At 60.3% G+C, this 13,365-nt stretch overlaps 1 protein-coding gene across 50 annotated transcripts in view; it reads right to left on the bottom strand.

The window, feature by feature from the left end:
- Positions 1–13,365, bottom strand: part of CELF4 (CUGBP Elav-like family member 4) — a 272,313-nt gene that overhangs the window by 54,069 nt on the left and 204,879 nt on the right. For 28 of the 50 annotated variants that reach the window (XM_055125365.1, XM_055125364.1, XM_055125376.1 and 25 more), the window contains exon 3: positions 11,169–11,247. In XM_055125365.1, the coding sequence (XP_054981340.1) occupies positions 11,169–11,247 (79 nt within the window). The remainder of the gene's footprint in view (positions 1–11,168; positions 11,248–13,365) is intronic. The other 22 variants (XM_055125368.1, XM_055125369.1, XM_055125373.1 and 19 more) reach the window with 1 other exon arrangement.

Genomic DNA, 13,365 nt, shown 5'->3' on the forward strand with positions numbered 1-13,365 from the left:
CCCCAACTTTCTTAAAAATGAGCTAGCGGCCCAGGATTCTGGCCAGGCTGGGAAGAGGCTGTTGGAGGATGAAAAGTCGCCTCCTGATTCCCGCCCTGCCAAAGTGCGCGTCTCCCCCTAGAGCCATCCCTGACACCCACGTTTCTCCTGGGAGGGTCTAGCATGGGGGCAGAGGTGGACATCTGGCCCCACGGAGTGGCCATCCAGCACCCACACATTCCCGGGGACCCCACTCTTCATCTACGACGGACTCAGGGAGGAAGAGACGGCACAGCTGGGAAAGTTGAGCCACCCTGAGTGCTGAGCCCCGAGTCAGCCCTGAGCATCGCCGGGCGTGGTCCACACGCCAGAGAATAATAAAGAGAAAATGGAGTCAAAGGGCTCTTGCCCCCTTTCTCATTTGTGGAATCGATTTGGTCTTCAGCCCTGGCCACCGGCTTCTCGCGTGGACGAAAACCCCGGCAAGGGAGGGCCCAGGCCGCTATTCTGCCAGACCTCCAAATACCCCCGATGAGCTGCCGTGAGCGTGGGTGGCTGCAGCGGTGACACGGTGCCAGTGTCCCAGGGGCACAGATGCACCTCTTGCTGGCGGCCCCACCCTGAGGGCCCCCCTAGGTGAGCAGAGCCTGCAGACGCCCTTCCCGACCCCACGCGGCTGTGACCTGAGGTGGCCCAGGCAAGGGTCTGGGAAGAAGCTGCTCTGGGAACTGCATGCCATGAGCAGGATGACAAGGAGCCTGGGGTAGGGCCAAGGGCACCCTCGCCACTGCAGTCTGGCTCTAGGGCTCGAGGGTAGACGGGGACAGAGCAGGCGGGGGGGGGGGGGGAGGGGAGTCGCCCTTACAAAGCTGATGGGAGAGACTTGGGTGAGGGGTGTCCCGGGATTACCGCCCCCCCCACTCCAGGAGAGGGGAGGAAAGTGGCCGGGCTGTGGAGGCACAGAGGACTGCCCCACCCACCCTGTCCATCCATGGGAGGTCAGGGGCAGCTGCCCACCTGTCCGCCCCCCCCACACCTCGGACTTGCCCCAAGCTCAAGGTTCCTCAGAAATGAAGGAGAAGGCGCAGAGCCACACTCGGGGGGCAATCAGCGCGCCCCGTGATGAATGGGGCTCGTGTCACTCAGCGAAAATGAATATTTCTTTGCGATAATGGCCAGATGGTAGCAACTCTCCGATCCAAATTAAAACATGCATGATAAATGCCAGGAAAACAGAGGAAGACAAAACCCCAACCTGGAGTGAATTCTCTCTATAAATCTTCCCCCTGCGGCCCCTCCCCCGCCACCGCCGCGCCCCGCTAATAGCCATTAAATTATTAAGACGCGCGGCAAGGAGAATGCCAATGTCAGGGGCCCCCACCTGGCTGCCCACCTCTGCCCCCTGTCTGGGCCCCCCCACCCCGCTTGTGAGGGGTGAGGAGAGGGAAGAGAGGCTGCTGGTGGGCCGGCAGAGGGCCCTGGGGAAGGTTCCCATGGGGGACACGCGTGGCCAGGCTGCGGGCCGCAGTCCGGTGGGACCCTCTGGCAGACTGGGTGGGTGCTGGGTGGGCGGGGGGCTGTGGGTGCAGGCGGGGACTGTGTCCAGGAGCCGCAGGGTGGTCGTGCTCCCCAAAGCGGGTTTCCTTGTGCAGTCTCATAGCAGTGGGGCAACTTCTGGTCAGGAAAAGGCCTGAGCTTGGAGAGGGGTCGGGGCCTTCCCAGTGGGAAACCAGTGGGGGTCCCCCTGAGCCTGTCTTCTCCTCCACCCTGATGCTCTCGAGTCCTCAGGAGTCCCTGTCATCCCCTGGCACACACACCGCCTGACTCTCCCCAACCCCGCCGCTCCTTTGCTCCTGCCTCTCCCGCCCCGCCCAGTGCAGAGATGACTGGACTGTCCCCGAGGTGAACTTGGCTGGAGCCTGAGGAGAGAAAGGCAGGAGGGGCGAGGGCGGAGCGGGAAGCAGACCTGGTCTTCCTCCTGACCAGCGCCCTCCCCTCCTCTCCAGCCGCACGCACTCCACACGCTGTCATGGCCTCGAAGACGCCCCAGCATGGCCCGGCCTGCCTCTGCCTCCATGCTGGGAGACTGTCTACTCGCTTCCTGGTAATCTTGGCCTCCCAATAACCCCCTCCTTCAGGAAGTCTTCCTGCTTCCATCCCTCATCATTCCCGGTACAGCTCTGGTCCCCAATAAGATGACTTCTGTTTGCACTTTTCCTCGGGGGGGGGGGGGTGCAGGGTTGTGGTTACTCGCCACACCCAGTGGTGCTCAGGGCTGACTCCTGGCTTTGCACTCAGGGATCACTCTTGAGAGGACTTGGGGGAACCGTTTGGGAGACTAAACCCAGACGGGTGGCAGGCAAGTAAGTGCCTTCCCCTTATCCTGTGCTTCCAGCCTATTTGCACCTTGTCCTCTGTGTCCTCAGGGCCTCCCCCGTGGCCTCTTGATTGGGCCCTAAGAATAGGGTGACCTGGGCAGCTGCAGGACAAGTCACTAAGTGGCTTGCCATCAAAGGAGCCAAGACAGCCATGAGGGAGGTGCAGGGCATTCGGAGTCAGTGCATCGGAGTGTCTGTTCAGCCCTCCCTGCCGATCACCCTGCCTGTCCCCCACTGCACCACCACAGGACCAGATGCTCCCCCCATCTGGTGCATACCCCTAGTACCTATTTCCAAAGCCCCACCTTTTTTATGTTTTGCTTGGGGGCCACAGGTGGCAATACTCAGGGGTTACACGTGGCTCTGCACTCAGAAATCTCTCCTGGCTGTGCTCGGGGGGACCATACGGAATGCCGGGAATTGAAACTGGGCCAGCGATGTGCAAGTGGCTACCCTACCCGCTGTCCTATCGCTCTCGCCCATCAAAGGCCCATGTCTAACCCATGGCTGCCTGCCCCAGAGTCTTGGACGCTGTCATCATTTGTCCTAATGCATCCGGTCGAAGCCCTCTCTGGAAATCAGTGCTCCCCTAGCTTGCCTTTCTCGCCACAAATAAGATCGTCAGTCTGGCCTCTGGGAAGCCTCCACTTGTCCACTTCAGCTCATTTTCCCGTGTGGGGTGGTCTCGCCTGCCTCTCTCCAAACCCCCTTCCGAAGGAACTCTCTGGGGGCTCCGTGCCACCTCCCCAGCCGCGCCCTCGCCCCCTCCCCCAGGACAGTCTCACCATGCCCATGTGGGCATCAGGCTGGTCCCAGGACGAGTGCCGGGGATATTCTCTCTCCTCTCCCGTCTCCTGAGGAAGTGGGGTCCCCCTCCCGCCTGTACAGTGCCGGGATGGTTACGGCTCCCTCTCTCAGTCATTCCTGCTCCTGTCACCAGCCCCTTCAGCCTGGGCACACGCGAGGCAGCTTTTAAATATCATCCAGGAGCCCATTTGCAATGATTAATATCCCATTTCCCCTGAAACAATCCTTTGCTAAATTAGCCGGGGCCAGAGGGAATTTGGCGAGGAGCCTCGAGCCTCAAGTTAACTTGCGGAATGGATTTGAAAAAAAAAAAAACACCCTCAAAAACAAAATGCAGATCAATCAACACCCCTTCCCCCAGCTGAAAAACCCCAAGTCCATTTAAACCCAGCAGGCTTGCAGTTAATTATAATTTCGCACCTATGGCAGGATTACCGAAGTATTTATAATGTGTGCCTGTCCCCCCCACTCCCATGAGCCCCTGCAGGGGCCTCCCCAGGGATCCATCCCACCACCTCCCCCCTACCACAAAGAGCATCTTCACAGCTGCTGGTGGGGTGCAATTGTCTAAACCAGCCGAGGCTTCCTGGATTTTAAACATTCTTTTTTTTTTTTTTTTGCTTTTTCTTTTTTTACAGGGCACGGGGAAGAAAGGAGACAATATTCTTTGAAGTCCTGAGTCAGAAGGAACAGAGATATGGAGATTAAGGTCTCAGGGCTGGGGGAATCTTACACCATGATCTAGCCTGGAGAGTTTTCCTTTTTTCATACGGGGGAGGGCCGGTTCGTGGCCATGAGCCTGTGGTTTAAAAGCACGATGATGATGATGATGATGATCAGGCCCTGAGAGATACTACAACGGATGAGGTGCTTGCCTGGCCGAGAGCGGGAAGGGGTGTTTATCCCTGGCACTGTATATGGTCCTCCTGATTACCACCATGAGTGATCCCTGAGCACAGAGCCAGTAATGAGCCCTCAGCACCACTGGATGTGGCCAAAAGAAACAAAGAAAAAACAAAGAAACAAACAAACAAAAAACAGAATAAATAAAGAGATGAAAGCATTTTTAAAAGACTGGAGAGGTAGTACAGGGGTAAAGGTGCTTTGCCTTGCATGGGGCAGATGGAAGCCCAGAGCACTGCCAGGAGTGATCAGAGTCCCGAGTACAGCCAAGTATGGCAACCAAACCCAAATCAAATAAAAAGAAAATAAAATTTAAATTCCTGACCTAGAGACCCTTAGAGTTGGAAAAGCTTAACTTGAAGTGGGAGGGATTGTGGTCAGACGTGGGGCAGGACTTCCTGTCCTTCCCAAAGCCCAGCCCCAGAGGCCTGACCAGGAGGCGCCTAGCCCCCCCCCCCAGCCCTTCCCCAAGGGGGCCACTGGTCCAGGCTGCTGCCTGCGCTCCACTGCTGCCTGCCGTCTGTCTGTCTGTCTTCCATGTTGTTTCTAAAGCATCAGCCTACGATAACACGAGGATTCAAGTACCCGGAAGACCTTTGGGGGCCTAGGCTTCGGCTGGTGTTCAAAGGGGAAAATGTTAATATCTTCGGCTCCAGAAATTCCAGAGGGAGCAAGACAGGGCAGGCTGAGGAAATGGGGTCTCCGTACCGCTACAGCAGGAGGGGGAGAGAGGCCTCGGGGTGCTCGAGCATTTCTCAGAATGCCACAAAGAGGGGTGAGTGGGTGGGCACAGAGGCTGCTGGGGTGCCCAGGTCCTGACCAAGAGTTTGCACCCCGACCCCAGCCTCTGACCCCCCTGCTCCCCCAGATCACAGCGGGCCCTGGGAGCTGTGTCTGGGGGGATAAAGGAGCCAGTGAGAGGGACAGAGAAACGCTCCCATCATTCCTGCGGACACAGTAACAGGGGACCATGGAGATACCCAGCTCTAGGGGTCCCGGGGCGAGCAGGAGAACCATCTGCCCTTTCAGGTGACCACTCTAGGGAGTCTGAAAAAGGGTCTTCTCAAGCGGCACTCTGGACTCAGGTGAGGTTTAGCACCCCTTATTCTGGGGACTCTCAGGCAGGGCCCCCCAGAGGGGTCTGCACAGCTGAGAGGGCAGGTGGGAGCTTCCTGACACCTATAAGGGTCTGGGCGGAGGTGGAGGGGCTCTTGCTGAGGGTGGAGGTGCAGGTGCCAGGCTGGGCATGACCCAAGAGAGGGTGTGGCCAGCTGGACGTGTGGAACCCCAGGAGCGTACACGTGTCTGGGCCTCTAGAGAGTCTTCATGGTGGTGGTGGTGGTGGTGGTGGTGAGGTTTCATTTGGCTGGTTGGTTTTGGTTTTCAGGCCATACTTGCAGTGCTCGGGGTTTACTCCTGGCTCAGTGCTCAGGGATGGCCCTCGGGGAACTCTACATGGTGCCCGGGACTAAGGCAGACTGTCTGTCCTCGGTGCTCTCTCCAGCCCCGCCACAGAATTGTAAACCGTTGTTTCCTAGCGACTCGGTGTAATTTCTGATGACTTCGATGCACTATAGCCCCGACTTTAGCTTCTGTGTCTACCGTCCCCCACCCCGTCCCCCGCTTATGCCTGGGTGTGGGGCTTCCGCAGCAGAAGCCTCAGAGGTTTCTAGGGCCCCAGGCGCTTTGCAGAGGAATCATTTGTTTAGCTTCTAAAATAAAAGAAAAAATTGGGCCCCTCTGTACAGTGAATTTTTGAAAACCAACACCAGCTCTCATGCCCATCTCATCTCTGAACTCGCTGAGCTGCCTGCCTGCCTGCCTGGGCCGGGAAGGGGGTCCTGATGAGTCAGGAGAGGTGGTCAGTGGTCTCCTGGCTCCTCCGTAGCAGTTCTTGGCCCCCCACACACCCCCCACTCAGCTGCTCTCTATCAGCCCCTCCCCCCAGGGTCTCCCCACTAGCACTTAGCCTGTGTCTGTTTAGAAATAAAATAATGCTCGGAGGAGAATGGAGCAACTTAATAGGATTTAAAAAGCCGCAGGAACCGACAGAGCTGCAGATGGTGGAGGGGCCCGGAGGAGGGGCTCCGCCAGGGCTTTATGGCGGGGAACGTGGCCTCGGGGAGGCCGCGGCCTGTTCTCAGGGCCTCGTGTCCAACCTCATTAGCCAGCACAGCGGGACACCACGGGCACACCACACCCGCGCTGGCCGCAGCAAGGGCCGGGCGCCCTGACGATGCCGGTAAATGAACTCGGGGAGCAGAGAAGGACGGTGGGAATGCTCGGCTAAGTGGCTGGGCCAGCATCTGCCTCGGGGACCGAGGAGGAGCGGAGTGACTCACTGACTGTCACACATGAACACACGTGCACACAGACACACACATATGCACATATACCTGCACATGCATACACATGCATGTATGCACATGCACACACGCACATATACATGCATATGCATATACACATGCATGTGTACCACATGCACACATGTGTATACACACAGGCACACGCATGCACACGCCTCTGACTTTTCCAGGTTCCCTGAGACCGTGGGGGAGGGATGTGAGCTGGTGGTGGGGCAAATGTGCAGCCCCCCAGGCCTGGAAACTGAGGGTGATGGAGCAGAAGGAACCTGCTCCGCGGAGTTTCAGTTCCAGGCACTTAGGAACGACTTGGGAAGGCTGGGAGGTCACAGGGCACTCACAAAGACGTCCCGTCCCCTTCTAGAAGCTTCCCAGGGCAAGTCCAGGTAGGCGCTCAGTGGAGAGACTTCCCTGAGGCTGTTCCCCTCACCTCTCTGCTCTCCCTCAGACCCTGCTGTGGTTGCGGATGTGCAGGAGAGCAGGGGGGAATGGTGGGGGGGCCTCAGGGGCCTCCGCCCGGCTCCTCCCAGGCCCTCAGCGGCCTCACTGCCAACCTGACGAGCACTCGGGAGTGTGGTCCTGGGTGGGCCGGGGAGGGACTGTGACTCTCCCCATCTCAGCCTCACACACCCCAGCCGGAGGCCGGCCGGGGCATCAAGACCCCCCGGGAGCCTGCTAGGCCTGGTCTGCACCCTCAGGCCCCGGGGCGCATGAGGGTCCTGGGAGTCCTGCAGAAATACTGTGTCATCTCTCATGTCCCAGCTGTGTCCCCCACCCCTGTGGCACCACAGCAACCTCGAAGCCCCTGTTCCAGGCCCCCCCTCAAAGCTCTCTGGGGTTCTGGCTTTTCCAACAGGCCCATCTGCCACCTTGCTGGGGCTCTCCTGTCATTTCCTGGTGATGAAATGAAGCTGGGTGCAGCCCGCCCCCCCCATGCTCCCAGGGTTGGGGGTGGGGGGCGGGGCAGGGCCTCTCTGCCTCTCTTCCACCACCGTCTGGGCTCATGCATGAAGTCGAGAGCTCATCCGGGGGCTGTGGTGTGTGGCGAATGTTGGGGCAGGAACACGAGTGACTGCATTTGGGGCGCCTTGGCACACAGCATGGGTGAGGTCCCCTCAGCTCAGCCTCCTCAAAGGCAGGAAGGGGTGCTTCTATGTTTTGGTGGGGGGGAGTCACACCCGGCAATGCTCAGGGGTTACTCCTGGCTCTGCACTCAGGAATCATTCTGGCGGTCTTTGGAGGACCATATGGGATGCCTGGGATCGAACCCTTGTCAGTCATGTGCAAGGCAAATAAATGCCCTACCTACTGTACTATCTGCCCCCCAGGTGGTTTCTGATGGAGAGAAACTCTCAGGGGGCAGGGGCTGATGGCAGGACTGCCCCATCCCCCACCAGCGGGCAGCTGGGTGTGTCTGGGCATCTGGTGGAGGGTGGGGGGCCAGGAACAGACACAAGTCTCAGTCCCCTCCCTGCCTCTCATGCACCCCTGCTCCTACAGGCTGACCTCAGGCCTTTGGGTTTGTTACCCTTCACCCAATGTCCTCCAGGGCACCTCTGGGAGGCAGTCAGCTGGACTCCTTCCGGCTACTGCCAGGACCCACAGTTGGTTTGCCCGAGGGAGCCTGACTGGGTGGAAGGGTGAGTGGGCAGGGCCTGATCCTGTCCCGTCCTCTGCCAGCGTGCCCCAACATGACCCCCCATGGACACCCCCTGGGGAGGGCGGATGGGGGCTTCCAGAAGCCCCAGGAGACTCTGCATATCTTCCCTTCATTGGGGTGAGGCGGGGGAGGGGGGTGGAACGTTCCTCCTCCTGCTCCCTGTCTGCCCACCCCACGTGCACCCGGTCCCGAGCAGGCAGCAGGTGTCTCTGGGCTGGGCAGGACTTGCACAGCGGCTGACGCCTTTGGCATGTGTGTAACTTGGGTGTGAGATTTCTAGAAGCTGGATGAGAACCGAGGCAGATCCTCCTCCTCATTGTTGCTATCTGCCCCACAGGTGGTTTCTGATGACAAGGGTGGGGACAAGGGTTGTAGGGCCACACTTAACCTCTGGGACTACTCCTGGCTCTGCACTCAGGAATCACCCCCGGCGGTGCTTGGGGACCATGTAGGGTGCCGCCACTCGTACCCAGGTCAGCCCATGCAAGGCAGAGCCGCCAGATCAGGGTTCTGCCTGCAGGGCCCTCCTCTGTCCAGGTGCTTCCTGTCCTCTTCTCTCCTCTGAGGTGACCTATGTCTCCTGCCTCGCCCCCTCACCAGCCCACCAGCCCTCCCTCCCTGGCCCCTCTCTCTGCTCTGGCTCCAACTCTCCAAACCCCCCTGCGCGCCTGGCCTTCCTGTCTCTCTCCTCCGAGTTCCCTCTCTCCTCCCGCCCAGCCCTCCCCCAGGAGGGGGCCCTTGGCTGGATATTAAGGTGGTTGTTGTTGTTGTTTTCTTTTTTTAAATAGCTCGGTGGTGCTGACTCAGGGCGGTCTCGGTGTTTAATATTGAATATGCAATTAATAGATAGATGCTTGGGTTTCGCTCTCTTTGCCTCCCCCCCCTCTACCGCAGGAAGAATAAAAGAGCTGATTAATCTGGTTTGGGGCAAGTGTCAAGGCAGGAGATGTATGGGAGAAAGACGCTGAGGTTGGCCACGGGGAGGAGCAGGACTGCGAGGAGGCAGCGGGGAGGTGCCAGAACTCAGCAAGCCCTGGGTCCGACCGCGTGCCCCGCCCGCAGCCCCAGGAACCTCACGTTCCCTACTCCCCCTCCCCCCACCTGGTCCAGGTCCCCCTGTGGGAACACACCGTGTTCCTGTCCCCCTAGGCCACCGGCAAGTCCCTTTGAGATCTCTGGTTGCCCCCGCAGGGCTCCTTTTGGACAGGGTCACCCACTGTCTGAGCTCCGAGCCTGTCCAGTTTGGCCCTGCTGTGTGCAGGGGTGCGGGCGAGGCAGGCTGTGTTCTCCGGGGGCCCCAAGGCTGGCTGTGCTGAGGAGGACCAGTGCCCCCTCTCTTCTCTCAGACGTGGGTCCGGCGCCCCAGGTGGGCAGACTCTTCTGGCTCAGAAAAGGTTCAGGGAAGCTGGAAAGGGGCGGGCCAGCAGGGTGACCCCCTCCCCATCCTCCCCTGACCATCCCCACTGAGGTACTTGGAGAGCCCCAGGGAAGTGTCCCTGCAGCCTGCTGCCCCCGGGAGCAGCAGGCTCTGGAGGGAGGCATGGAGGGAGGCATGGAGGGAGGCATGGAGGGGCATGGAGGGGGCATGGGGGCATGGAGGGGCATGAGGGGGCATGGGGGCATGGAGAGGCTCCGGAAAGGGGTTCTGGTGGGGTTTCTGTGGGTGGGATCTGAGTAGGGGCTCTGAGGCCAGGGTTCGGGGGACTCCCGGGTGGGGCCCCGCTGGGCCCAGGGCAGGGGCTGGTTTGGAGGGCCACTGTGGGCTCGCTACAACACCCCGCCCCCCGTAAGGCTCATTTTTCGGTTTTGTTTTGGTGCTCACACTGCAGTGCTCAGGGCGCCCCCTGGGGACTGAACCCAGGGCTGCTGCAGCCAAAGCTGCTGTTTCAGCCCCAGGGTCAACGCCGAAGCCACCAGGAGACTCTGTATTTCAGAATTGCTTCCACAGTTGATTTTCTGATACAATGGGGGCTGGGGGGTGGCTGAGAGGAATTTCCCAGGGCCAGGCTGCGTGAGGGTCCGGGACAGAGGGCCTAGGGGGCAGCCTGGGGGTCAGGTCAGGACCCAGTGTGGGTGTCATTGGCAAGAGGACCCACAGCCGGCCTCAGGGAGCTTCCGTGTGGCTGGGGGTGTCTCCTCACTGTGGACGGGGAGCGCGGCCCCAGGCAGCATTTGTGGGCTGAGGCCCTTCCTCACCCCCTTCCTGACACGCTCCAGCCCCTTGGTCTCAGGTGGCCTCTGCACTGCAGGACTCTGACCAGCCCCTGCTGCCTGCACCGTCCGGGCAGTGCCCCTTTCCTTCCCTCTTCCCCGGCAACTGGCCCATCACACCATGGCAGAGGCTTCCCGATGACACAGCTGGGTGCTCTCTTTGAGGGGACACAGACAGGCACTAGGCTTACTCACAGGACAGACCAAACCCCACAGCCGGCACACCCCGATCTCCCTGCTTCCCCCACCCCAGTCACCCTGAATGCAAGAGTGGGGAGGGCAGGGGAGAGAAGAGGGAGGGGAAGGATGAGAGAGGAGAGGTAAGGAAAGGAGAAGGGAGGGGAGGAGAGGAGAGGAGAGGAGAGGGGAGGGAAGGGGAGAGGAGAGAAGGGGAGGGGAGGGGAGAGGAGGGGAGGGGAGAGCAAGATGGAGGGGAGAGGAGAGGAGAGCAAGAGGGAGGGGAGAAGAGAAGGAGAGGGAAAGGGAGAGGATAGGGGAGGAGAGGGGGAGAGGAGGCAAGAGGAGAGAAAAGGAGAGTAGTGGGAGGAGAGAGGAGAGAAGGAGAGGGAGAGGAGAGGGGAAGGGAGGGGGGAGAGGAGGTGAGAGGAGAGGAGAGGGAGGGGAGGAGAGAGAAAAGGGAGGGGAAAGGAGAGGAGGGGGAGGGGAAAAGAGATGAGAGGAGAAGATAAGAGAGGAGAGGAGGATAGAGGAAGGGGGAAGGGAAAAAGAGGGGAGAGGGTAGGAGAGGAGAGAGAGGGGAGAGGAGAGGAGGGGAGGGGAGACATGTGTGGCTGTCCCTAGAGCCCGTGGCAGGTCGCTGCTGGGGAGGGGGACGGGACGCGGGGGCAGAGACAATTGGGCCCTCACGTGAAGGGGGCTGGCGCAGGCAGCTACTACCTCCTCGACTCTCGCTGTCCGCGGGCTTCACCTGGATAGGCCGGTTCATCTGCAAGAGAGCACAGGAGAGGGGAGTCAGAGAGGGGGGAGGGGCAGAGGCTCCGATACGCCCACGCCCACACACGCTCCCCCCTCCCCTCGCCCTTTTACTCCTCCCGAAGCCCTGTTACTTTCTGGGGCCTTTCCCTGGGGGTGGAACAGCAAACCCCAAGGTTGGCACCCCCAGACTGTGGTCAGACTGTGCCACATGGGTCTCAGAGGTTCCCAGGACCCCCTCTGGCTCGTCCTGGTGCCCAGGACAATTGGCCCAGGCAGGCTGGGCACCCGGGGCATCTCATGGGCATGGGCCGCTGGGTCTGGGGCTCCCCAAGAGCTGCCTGGGCCCAACCTGTGGCAGTGCCCCCTTCGGGCCACTAGGGGTCTCTGCACTCCGAGCCGCGCGCGCCCGCCTCAGTCCTCCGAGGCCGGCGGAGCCAGCCCGCCCCAGCTCCCACGATATTTCAAGCAATAAGAATGGCAGGAAGCCCACCAAGGAACCGTTCTTTATGTCTCGGCTGGGGCTGCTGCCTGGCAGGCACCTGCCTTATCCTTTACTGCAATTGCATTTGTCTCGCTAACGCAGACCCCGAGGGGCCGGCAGGGCAAGCCGCTGCAGCCCCGTTTTGCAGGTGGAGACGACGACGCCGGCGAGGTGGTGGGGCACCAGGAGGAGCCTGGAAATGCGGGCGCAGACTTTCTCTGCACCCATGACCTTTGGTTGCTGATTTCTCCTGCACGGAGGTTGGCCAGCCGGGTACCGCTGTTTGCCATGCGCCCCCCACGCACCGGAAGGTGCTTGCCATAAGCTCTGGGACCGGAGGATGCTGTGTTACGGAGAACTGTGCTCAGAGAGAAGGAAGGGGCAGGAGAGGGTGGTGGCCTCGCAGACGCCAGTGCTTGGGCTAAGGGGGCACACGTGTGAGCCTCTGGCTGTGGGGGAGGGGCTGCAGGCGGGAGCCAGGTTCTCTTGCTTGCTCCCCAAAGCCCCGTGGAACCCCCTTCCCCCACCATCCTTCCCTCTGCAGCACCCCTTTCTCCAAGACTGCCTCAAACCCGCAGCACTCTGTGGTCTGCAAGCCCCTGGGGCTGGCCAGACCCACTTCTGGTGGTCCCCTCTGGGGCCTGATTCTCTGGCAGGCGTCAGCATCCCAGGAGGCGAGGAGTGCACACTCACTCTGGGGCGAGAAGCTTGAGCTCAGGCTCTGGGATCCAGGTGGGAAGGCATGGGCAAGTGCTGGCCGAGATGGTCAGTGACCCTTCCGTGCGGGACTCCAGGGGAAGGCATGGCCAGCGAGTAAGCAGAGTGGGGAGGGTCCACCTGGCAATGGGAGTTTGAGGCCATGGTCTTTGGATAGCACCAAACAGCACGACCTCTTCCATACCCACCTCGCACTCTCTGTTCCGCATAACCCAGTCCCTTCTACCCCCCAAGACCCTTCTGTGTCTGTCTCGTACCCTGCCCAAGCCTCTGCTTGGTCTTTTTGGTTTTTTTGTTTGTTTGTTTGTTTGTTTGCTTTTTGGGTCACATACGGCAATGCACAGGGGTTACTCCTGGCTCTGCACTCAGGAATTACTCCTGGCGGTACCCTACGGGATGCTGGGAATGGAACCCGGGTCGGCCACGTGCAAGGCAAACGCCCTGCCCGCTGTGCTATTGCTCCAGCCCCATGGTCTTTATTTTATTTGCTCTCATCATTGTGGGGGCCACACAGTGCCAGGGATAAAGTCAGGCTCTCACACGGGCCGGCCTGCGCCCTGCCAAGGAAGCCACAGCCCAGTCCAGCCTCTGCTCCTCACCAGGGGCCCTTCCCGACACCCCACAGAAAAATTTTCCCTTTCCCACATAGAAGAGAGAAGGAGAAGCCAAAGCCTGGGGGGTGGGGTGCGGGCGGGGGTCTAGAGCTGTTTCTGATGTGCTGGGTCCCGTTTACTGTGGAAAATTAAACCAGGCAAATGAAATCTCGCTAGTGGGGGTCCCCAGGAGCTGGTGACCCTGTGCCCTAGGTCCAGCTTAGGTGCAGTCCACTCATCCATCATCCCCGTCACTCTGTGAAAGCCCCCTCCCTGCTGACTGACCTTTTGAGGGTCCCCCATGGAGGCCCACGGGCTTCAGTGCCGGGTCTGTCCC

Source organism: Sorex araneus, chromosome 2 (genome assembly GCF_027595985.1).
Source record: "Sorex araneus isolate mSorAra2 chromosome 2, mSorAra2.pri, whole genome shotgun sequence".
In the NCBI taxonomy this organism is placed as follows: domain Eukaryota; kingdom Metazoa; phylum Chordata; class Mammalia; order Eulipotyphla; family Soricidae; genus Sorex; species Sorex araneus.